This window comes from Brassica napus, chromosome A2 (genome assembly GCF_020379485.1).
Source record: "Brassica napus cultivar Da-Ae chromosome A2, Da-Ae, whole genome shotgun sequence".
NCBI lineage: Eukaryota > Viridiplantae > Streptophyta > Magnoliopsida > Brassicales > Brassicaceae > Brassica > Brassica napus.
Genome location: NC_063435.1, coordinates 12,570,727 through 12,581,437, shown reverse-complemented (window position 1 = coordinate 12,581,437; position 10,711 = coordinate 12,570,727). Strand labels below are relative to the sequence as shown.

At 31.9% G+C, this 10,711-nt stretch overlaps 1 protein-coding gene across 1 annotated transcript; it reads left to right on the top strand.

Moving 5' to 3' along the window:
- Positions 1-8,065: 8,065 nt before the first annotated feature.
- LOC106422334 (protein SHI RELATED SEQUENCE 5) lies at positions 8,066-10,109 on the top strand. Its single transcript, XM_013863142.3, has 2 exons — positions 8,066-9,188; positions 9,521-10,109. The coding sequence occupies exons 1-2, from the start codon at positions 8,531-8,533 to the stop codon at positions 9,889-9,891; spliced, it is 1,029 nt and encodes a 342-aa protein (XP_013718596.1). The 5' UTR covers positions 8,066-8,530; the 3' UTR covers positions 9,892-10,109.
- Positions 10,110-10,711: the final 602 nt, after the last annotated feature.

Here is a 10,711-nt window from a genome sequence, read left to right as displayed (position 1 = left end):
GGAACACACAATGTTAGTATTCTTTGGCCGGTGATAAGTACCCACGTTCTCTTTTTAATATGAACATCATATTCTACAAACATAGAAATATTCCAAAGTGGGTCATTAGCTGCTTGGACAAAAGACAATGGTAAAGGAGAAATAAATATCAGTATGAAGGCACAAAGGAGTTCGCGGTTTTACTATACCGTTTTTACCTCTAGTGACCATAGAATGAGTGTTTGGAGGAAGAATAGAAGGATGAGCCGTAGGAGTGATGACTGGAGGAGACACATTTATGATTTTTGTTTGGCGAGGAATAGGTGGTGGAGGGAACTCCACTGGAGCAGAAGAGGAAGAAGAGAGAGAAGAAGTGTGAGACAGAGGGAATATTGTTTCCTCAAATACGACATGGCAGGAGAGTATGATGCGCCTAGTGTGAAGATCAAGGCACCTATAGCCGCGGTGGTCCGTTGAGTATTCGATGAAGACACAAGGTGTGGAGCGCTGAGAAAATTTATGAACCGATGTAGGCAACAAGTTGGGGTAGCACATGCAGCCAGAAGTGCGTAGGTGATGGTAGTTAGGCACTGTCTCGAACAATTGTGTGCATGGTATGTCGTTGTTGATGGCCACCGAAGGTAATATGTTGAAAAGGTGAGCTGTTGTGTGTAGTGCTGCTACCCAGAACTCAGGCAGAATGGAGGCTTGAAACAAGAGCGTTTGAATAATGTTGTTGATGGTGCAAAGCATACACTCAGCTTAACCATTTTGCTGCGATGTGTGAGGGCAAGAGAACCAAAGGAGAGTGCCAGTGGACGCCAAATGATCTTTGAATGCTCGGTTTTCATACTCTCCATCATTATTGCATTGTAAAGATTTGATGGAATGATTGAATTGTGTCTGCACATAGTTAGAGAAATGCAAGTATTTGCCAAATGTGTCACTCTTACGGTGAAGAGGATATACCCAAACAAAGTGTAAAACACGTTCAAGAAAAATGAAATAGTATTTAAGGCCACTGATACTTGAAACATGAGATGTCCAAATATCAGAATGCATGATTTCAAAAGGATGAGAAACAATAGTTGTTGAATTATAGAAAGGTAAATGAGTGTGCTTGCCAAGTTGGTATTCTTGACACAAAGCCGTCAACTATGTTTTAGAGAGAGAAGGAGAAAAAATAGATAAAATGTGAGAAGGAGTAGATTTTTTGGGATGCCCAAGTCGTCTATGCCATATGAAACTATTCAGTGATGTTGTAGTGAAAGCTGGAATGAGATGGTAGTCGTGGAGATGGTGTCACAGAATACAATGGACCCGAGCTATTACACCGGAGCAGTTTGATCTGAGTCTGAAGGTCCTTAATACAAAAACCAAAAGTATCAAACTTAATAGCACATGAATTATCTGTAACAAACTTGCATACATAGATTAGATTTTCGATAATATCAGGGCAAACCAGAACATTACAAAGAGAAAAAAAGCGAGATAGTGAAACAAGAGTACCATGTCCAGAGGTCTGAACAGCAACTATGGGCCAGTTACCTACGGTTACAAGAGGTATGGTGCTCAGATTAAAAAGGGATTTTAGAGTACATGCGTTTGAAGTGATGTGCGTGGATGCACCAAAGTCCACGTGCCATGCTGGATCAGGCTGCTGTAGAGTCATTATGTTGAACGCATGAGTGAGACCCGCTGGAAGTTGTGTCATCTGCGGAGTTGTAGACATCTGTGCCATGTGCGCTTCATGGTTGGGTCGTGTTGGATGAGACCTGAGAATATCTTGCTGCAGTAGACTCCCATGCTGATGCTGATATTGCTGGAATGAGCCAAGTGAGTAGGGAACTTAACCCTGCGACAGGTACGTAAAGGGAGGAGGTATTATCGCATAAACGGGAGGTTGCTGGTTGTAGTACCAAGGTGCGCCAAATTGTTGCTGCGGCCAGTTGTTGTTTTAGCGACTTTTTTTCTCTCGAGCGACCATAACCTCGATTTCGTCCCCTATTCCCACGACCTGAGTTGTGATAATTGTTGTTGTGTGAGTTCTGAGGGTTTTCATCAGAGACAGCATAGAGGACCGTGGCGGACGAGGAATTTTCGTGGTGGTGAGGAGTTGGTTTTACCTGTTTGGAAAGGCGATTTTCCTCTATCTACAACGTTGAACGTAGAGTCAGAAATGGCACTTTGTGTTGCGCAACATTAATGATCGAGTCAAACTTGTCTGATAAACCGTTGAAGAGATGTGAGACAAGTGCGCGTTCGGAGACCGGGGCATCAATATTGGTGAGTAGATCAGCAGTAGTCTTCATATTTTGGTAGTACTCATGGACGGTAAGTTCTCCAATAACCATCAGAGTTCGTTCTCTAGTTGAAGAGCACGAGCTTCTTTATTTTCACGGAAGAGGTTTTCAATAGACAGCCATAGATCACGTGCAGTAGCGTTCTTTTTGAGAACGGTATCAATGATGGAGTCAGATATGGTACCATAAATCCACATCTTCACAAGTCCATCAAGCTCCTTCCATTCTTTTTCAGTAGCATGAGTTGAAGAAGAGGAGCCATCAATATGGTGTAGAACACCAAACCTGACACAATAGGTTTCAAAGAGCTCACACCATTTATCGTAATTAAGTTTCGTCATGTCAAAAGTGATGGGAATATAGACTTTGATCTGTGAAATCCCATAAAGTTTATCACTTGATGATGTAAGGGCAGTCATGATGAGCCGCGAGAAGAAGGAGAAGGACGAAGAGGAGAAGAAAAATAAAAAAAAATGTGAAGAAAAGAGAGATGAAAAAAGTGGAGACTGGATCGATCGCTATTAATTTGGTGGCTAGAGTTTAGCGTCCGATAATATGTAAGATAGAAAACTCCATGTATCATTATATGTCAAAGAGTATATAGAGAACACAGTAGAATGTTCTAGAGAATATCTAGTGTATATACAAAATATATAATATCTTAACTATATACTAGATTTCCACCCGCACAACCGTGCGGGTATATATTTTCACATTTATATATATAAATATTTTTTTCATAATTATTATATATTTTTAATGCTACTCACATATTTAAATATTTGTATAATTATGCCAAATAAAATAATTTTATAGTTTTCATGCTGTAAATTAAAATCATCACATATATGTTGCTTATTATATATTTGTCTTATTGAATTTGCGTTTGATTACTAAACTAAATTTTTTAATGCCTGAAACAACATATATGAAAACAATTTTGTATTTAATTTATTATAATCATGATCCGTAATTCAAATCGCTAGATTTTTTTAGTAATTTTATAATGTTTATTAATTTTATATAATAAATTACTGTATATTAAAAAGTTTAAGATAAGTTAAATTTTTATACATGTATTATATAGTTTACTAATATTAACCCGTTCTACCAACATATTATATTTTTAGCATAAATATTTTTTATTTATGAAAATAAAATATGTTAACTTATCAATTTAAAATAATTTTATCATATTTTTTTCAATATAACATTTTTATTTTAAAATGATAGATATTATTATAAAATTGATAAAATAGGATATAATTTTATTCTTTTAGTAACATTTCATTACTAATTACAAAATTAGTTGAAAATATTTATATTCAATATATGACAATTAAGATCTTATTATAATCTTTTTCAAGAGATTTGTTAGAATTTTAATTTTTTTTTTTAAAAAAATTAAAAGATATAAAAGATATTATGATTAAAGTAGTTAAAAATATTATGTATATTAGCATTAGTGATATACATTTAATATAAAATTTAAATGATGGTCCAAATAAAAATATCACTCATCAAAAATTCATGATTTTTATTAGAAAACTAATTTGAAAAAATTAAAATAAAAATAAATATTTATTTCTAACAAAATCTTTAAAAGTTATTAGTAAATGTATTTTTATAATTAATTTCATTTTATTTAAATTTTCGTTTATAAACCAAAACTATATTCAATTTTAATTTCTAATTATATTTTATGATAATTTAAATTAAAACTAACTAATTTTTGAAAGTAAATTTAAAAAGATTTTAAGAAGATTTTAAAAAGATTTTGTTAGAACATTTTAAATATATTCATTTGTATTTCAACTAAAAAAATAAAGATATTAAAAGATATAATAATGAACTTATGTAAAATATGATATTTTCTAGGAATGATCCAAACTAAAAAAATCGCACATGAAAAGAAGTCATAACTTCTGTTTTAATATATAAGATTCTAACAGGGATAACCAATCCAATATAAAAATGTTTAAGGGACACTTTTTTTTTATGTAGGCGATTTGTGTGTGTCACACATACTCACAACAGATTTTTTTTTTTTTTTTTTTTTTTTTTTTTTTTTTTTTTAACAGGAGGTTCAAAGGTGACCCGTAATCCGCACGTGGTTTCCGTTTGCCCAAAGGCCCGTAATCCGCACATGGTTTCCGATTGCCAACCATCTAATCCCCTTGGTCCGGAACCAGCCGGCACTAATACCCATTACCCAAGGACCCGGCACTAACGCCGCGATAACTTTAAACTTGGGGAGGGCGTAAAGCATTCCGTGGCCACAGGGGGTATTCGAACCCGGGTCCGTATTGGTGTGTTAACTACTCACAACAGATATTTTCATTTTAACTTATATGAGCAGTGAGCACAACGAAAGACTATACCGAGTTCGTTGAAAATGTTTAGCAAATATTGTTTATTGGTACTAATGTTAATTATTTTTAATAAATTAAAAACTTTCAATAAAGCTGCTTTCATTAATATATAATAATCGATATTTTCTGAAAATTCGAACCCATGTAAACTAGATACATGCAAAAGAAAATAACTAATAAATTCTTTGTCAGCCATGAGACTAAAAAGGACATCCACCCAAATATAAACTTGAAAATAATATATTTATTATCAAATGCGCCTAATGATCATTATCAAATGCAAATTGCGCCGCTAATACACGCGGTTCCACGTGATGAAAGACACTAGAGTGGGTCTGCTTACTTGGGTTCTAATGTCAATTCAGTTTATGAATGAATACGTTATCTGTAGTGAATTTACAGAACATTTACCAATTGCTACGTATTTGTATAAAATATTTGAGAAACGATAATTAATAGTAGCCAGTTTCAGATGAAACCACGGACGGTTTCTTTCAAGAGTATATATATTGTCATGATTACACATAAATATATATTTATATGTATATTTTTAAAAAAAATTATATGTATATTTTTATATATTTATATGTATATTACATATGATTATGTTAAAATATAGGTTGTTTTGGTGTAACTACGTTGCTCCCCATTTGTAAATAAGGAGAAAATAGTTCTGAAATCTTGTTTAGTAGTGTTCAAATTTTTGAAAGATGAACGTAAAAGCTAAAAGATCTAAATGTACAGAAAATACATAGTATTCATTTATACCAAAAATACATAGTATTCATGTAATGGTTTGGGTAAGAATGGAATACGATCACATTCATCCATCCGCGAATAATAATGACTCGTGAGCTAAACCTTAGACTAGGGATCGCTAGCTGTCCAGCCAAAAATCCTTCAGCGCACATAATTTTATTGTAGGTTTTTTTTTTAAAATATAATTTTATTGTAGTTCATTTTCAATATATAGTTCAGTTGCTTAAAACCACTTATCTCTTTTATACATATTTATTGCACCGGTTATAAGTTTAATTATGGAAAACGCCATTGGTTTGCACTGTAAAATCTACAATCTATACCATTGTTCACCAAACCCCAGAGTTTTTTTAGTTTTCGAAATTTTTAAGAAAACGTGAATTTACAAAAAAAAAACAGATTCTATATAATTGAGTAACATATACAAAAATGAGTAAACTCAAATTTTGCTTTATTACCGTTAAAAAGCAAGTTTTCATACCCTTGAATGTATCACCTCATAAGCTGTATCCTTTATTAAAGCCACGTAACCTCGGTTAGACGAAAAACATAAATTACAGAGAAATTAGCACACGTAGGCTTCGTTGAAAGTTATATTTTCGACTGCCTGAAAGGTCTAATCGCCGTATTTAAGCTGTAAACCGCACGATAAGACCGTCCGTGACGATAAAATGTCAAAGCAACGTGACGTTAGACTTCCGTAATCCTTTGAGAACAATTTTTTTTTTGGCATTAATGTTAAAAAAACAATTATTATTTTTCCTTTCTTTCATTGTTTACACTAAAGGGAAAAAAGAAAAGATAAACTAACGGTTCGGAGGGTTTTGCGGGGGAGAGATGAATGTAGAAAAACTCCCTGTTCAAACACGTGGCATTTTATTACCATTCACATATATAGAGTACTAGGTGATTTTTTATAACATACGGAGTATTAAACTATTTAATATTATTTTAAATATGTAATATGTAGTTGGATTTTTTATCATTTAGATATATTATTTAATATGTAATCTTTTGAATTCAACTATAATATTTTTTGTTTTAAATAGACTAAAATTTTGGTTAATTTTATAATTTGCATCTAGGTTGAAAGGTTTCTTATAAAATAATACTAGAGCTTGATCTGCATGCTTATGCGGATACTTATTTTTATTTTATATACGCAAAATTATTCAAATGTTTATTAGTTAATATTTTAAATATTTATCATATTTTAAAATGTTCATAAACATAATAACTAAATAGTAAAAAAATATTGACTGTGCGCCAAAATAAATCTTCGACAAATATTGATCCATTGATATGTTTGAGTTATATTTCTTTTAATACGAAATCGTTTCCCAGATGTAATAATATCTTAAATATTTTTAATAGATATAGACTATATGACGAGATTTAGATACATAAAAGTAAGTATTCAGTTATAAACATTAAATATTATTCTACAAGTAATTCAATGATATTTAAAACTTAGTATAGATAGATTTTATTGTTGTGAATAATTAATAGTAACAGAAATGATTAAAAATATATATTAGAAATATTTGAAATAGATATTTTAGGTGAGATTTAGAAATATTAAAAATGAATATTCGGTTATAAAAATCCAGATTAGTGTACAAGTAATTCAAAAATAAATCATAGCATATATAGATTTTATTGTTGAATGGTTAAGCATATATTTAGGAATATTCGAAATACATATAGTTTAGGCTTTACAAGCTAAATGTGAATGGATTATATGATACTTCAGAAATATTACATAATATTATTTTACCAAAATAAATTATATAATATTTTTAAAAATCATTTTTTAAACTTGAATTTTCCTAAAATTTAGCTAAATAAGTTTAGGAAATATGTTGAAAACAAAAAAATTAGCTAAACTTTTTTAGAAAATTATTTGATAAAATAGAAAAATACAATGATTACTTAAAATTAAGGTTATTTAATACTTCAGTAGCATTGACTTATAAATAAGTTGTAAATTTTAGGATGAATTTATATTTGTATTTCTATTTTAATAATATAGATGTCTTTATTTTAGTTAGATCTTTTGGATATAGAAAATTAGATTAGTTCAATTACTGTTTTTAAGAGTATATCGAGTTATATATATTCTTTTAAATTTAAATTGAAGTTTAAATATTTTTTATTTTAACTAAACCACGTATAAATATTTTTTTATTTTAACTAAACCAAATCAAATTAGTTTTATCTAACACGTTAAGCTCTTTATTTAGATGTGTTAGTACATTTCATAATATTTTTAATAATTTGAAATATGTTGCTTTTTAAAAAAAATATTAGAGAAATAAAGTGATGATTAGTAGAAACTTGCATAGATGAACATAAGTACATAACTAATAAATTCTTGAAAGCTTTTGAACGCATGTAGATATTTACAACAATTAAATATTTTATAACTGTATATAATTTAATTTCGATGACTTTATTTAATATATATATAGTGCAGAATAATTTAATTTTATCCTTTTCATGTATTTCGGTGGTAACAGAGATTATGAAAATACTGATAAAAGATGTAGAGAATAAATATGATCGCTATAGTGAATAAATAGTGAAATCTCAATTTCTATACTATTTTGTATTGGTTTGGATCGATGTTTCAAAGCACAAGTTTTTTCGAATGCTGCAGTTGAAGCCATGAAAATAAACATATTGCATGATTATTCTAAGAAAATTATATAAAATAATGTGTCAGTATATTTTTCTTTTTCTTTTCTCATTTAAACATATATATAGTGAGTGATATTTATGTGATGGGGATCCACTCAAGCTGGAAAACAACTGTAGTGAAGTCTCCAAAGCAAAAGATCTTCATGAGACTCTCTATGTCTTAAATACCTCATCTCTCTCTCTCTCTCTCTCTCTCCAGAAAAAACTCAGCAACTACCACTTTCAGAGATCACAATTTACTGTCTTAAAATGAAGAAGAGAGACTAATTATATGGCAGCGTTTGCATTCTCTTAATTAATCCAATCTTCCACATCATTTACTCTCAATCTCTCCAAGCAAAGAAAACATTCCGACTCTTTCTTGGATCTCTTTTGGGTATGTTGTGTGTGTGATGTGGATTATCACTTGGGAAGGAAATGGCAGGATTCTTCTATCTAGGAGGGAGAGACAACATCAACAACAAGCAAGATCATCATCATGTAGACAAAGACCATCATCAACAAGACAAGAGCAATTATCTTTATCTTTACAAAGACGAGATCTATAACACCAACAAGGGTTTCGAGATTTGGCCTCCACAATACTTCCAACAACAACAAGAACAACAACAGCATCATGTCACAGCTTCTACAAACTTATACTCCTTTGGAATGGTCCCAAGCAGCAGCAACAACAACAACAATAACCGGAGCCGAAGCTTATACTTCAACGTCGTCTCCGATCATGAGCCCGGAGGATTCTCGGTGACAAGGCTAGGAGGTATGAATTGTCAAGATTGTGGGAATCAAGCTAAGAAAGATTGTCCTCATTTGAGATGTAGAACGTGTTGTAAAAGCCGAGGCTTTCACTGTCAGACTCACGTTAAGAGCACTTGGGTTCCTGCTGCTAAACGCCGTGAGCGTTTAGCTCAACACGCTTCCTTGCAGCACCATTCAGCCACCAGCCGTGAAACGCAAAACGCAAAAGCAAAACGCCTACGAGAAGCAAATGGTGGTGATAATGATGATAAAGACCGTAGTGGTGGTAGTGGATCGGCTCTTGCTACCCGTTTGGTGAATGCTAATTCCAATTCAGGTAAAATTTGATCATGGTGTGTGTGTTTATTGATGATAATGAATTAAGCTAACGAAATTGATTGAAAAAGTGTCAAAGCTTTAATTATGAAAGTTTGTGGAGAAGTACAAAATCATTTGCGTGTGAATATTGCTGCTTTATTTTGTCTAAGTTACTGTTTCTTAGTAAACCTGACGACATAAAAGGGCTTATCCATGTAAAACTCGATTCAAAAAATAATTAAAGATTTTGTTTTTCTACATTGGATATAAAATCAAGAACATGTTACCATAAGAGGCCGAAAAAACTTAGTTTGTTTAATTTTTTTTCTTATAATCATTAATGAAATTTAGGGTTTGGGGAGAGTCAAAACTTACCACCGGAAGTCAGTTCACCGGCGATTTTTCGATGCGTTCGAGTGAGCTCCATGGAGAATGATGAAGATGAACAAGAATATGCTTATCAAACGGCTGTGAACATAGGAGGACATGTCTTCAAAGGCATTCTTTATGACCAAGGACTAGATCAAGATCACCATCACCAACTTGACCTCCTTGCCTCCACTGCCACAACCACCAATGCCGAAGAGATAGCTGCTAAAACGGCGGTTACTGTCGCGGCAAACACTAACAATGGATTAATGATCGATCCTTCGTCGCTTTATCCTTCTCAGCTGAACTCCTTCATCGCTGGTACGCCATTCTTCACACCTCCGAGGTCTTGAGGATTAGATTCAGACTCAGTTATGAATATTACTTCATCTTTACAACGTTATAGTAATAAGATGTCTTTCTTTGTTGTTGTACTCAACTTTATCTTTTTGAAATTTCGTGCAATTTGATCAAACTCCCTTAGTTATAGGTTGCTACTTATAAAGGTGATGATTAAGATGCACATCGTACGCGTGATCCGTATTTTATAATAACATCAATGAGATTTGTATTATTGTTCCACCTCTAAAGTTTGATCTTTTAATTTATGTTTCGATTATTTCACTTTTCTCAGTTTCCTCTTGTGGTTATTCGTTAGAATTTTTTTTTATCGTGAAACCATTTCTACACCTCTTTCTTGGTTCATTGCGTAGGATCGATCTCTGTTTGAAGTTGCTTAGTTGGATTTTATGTGTTATTAATTATCTCTCTTTTTCAGTGGGTTACGAAATATAGTACTTTGATCAAAAATCCATTTTTGATTAAATACAATATTTTTGGGTTTGATATTGAATTAGCTTTCTGGTTGGTGTTGAGCTCGAAGCTGCTTTTTCCCCGTTTATACGTTTGCTTGCCGGATCTAAAGATGACTTAACTAGGTTTTGTGTTCCACTGATCAAAGAGTTAAGAACATATTTCAATAAAACTTTAAATAATTTTTATACTACCCAGTTGAATTTCTCCATATGTGAACTTTATTTTCAACTCAAATATATATATATATATAACCAACATCTCGGAAAAGATGGAACAAATTAGTTAAAAAAACATTGGCGGCTTTAAATCATATTCATGTATTAAATTTATGAATATACCAAACTGGACATGCATTTG

Coding starts and splice junctions, on each gene's coding strand:
- LOC106422334 (XM_013863142.3), top strand. CDS start 8,531: ATGGCAGGATTCTTCTATCTAGGAGGGAGAGACAACATCAACAACAAG. Junction 9,189..9,520: donor GAATGCTAATTCCAATTCAG/GTAAAATTTGAT, acceptor AATGAAATTTAG/GGTTTGGGGAGAGTCAAAAC.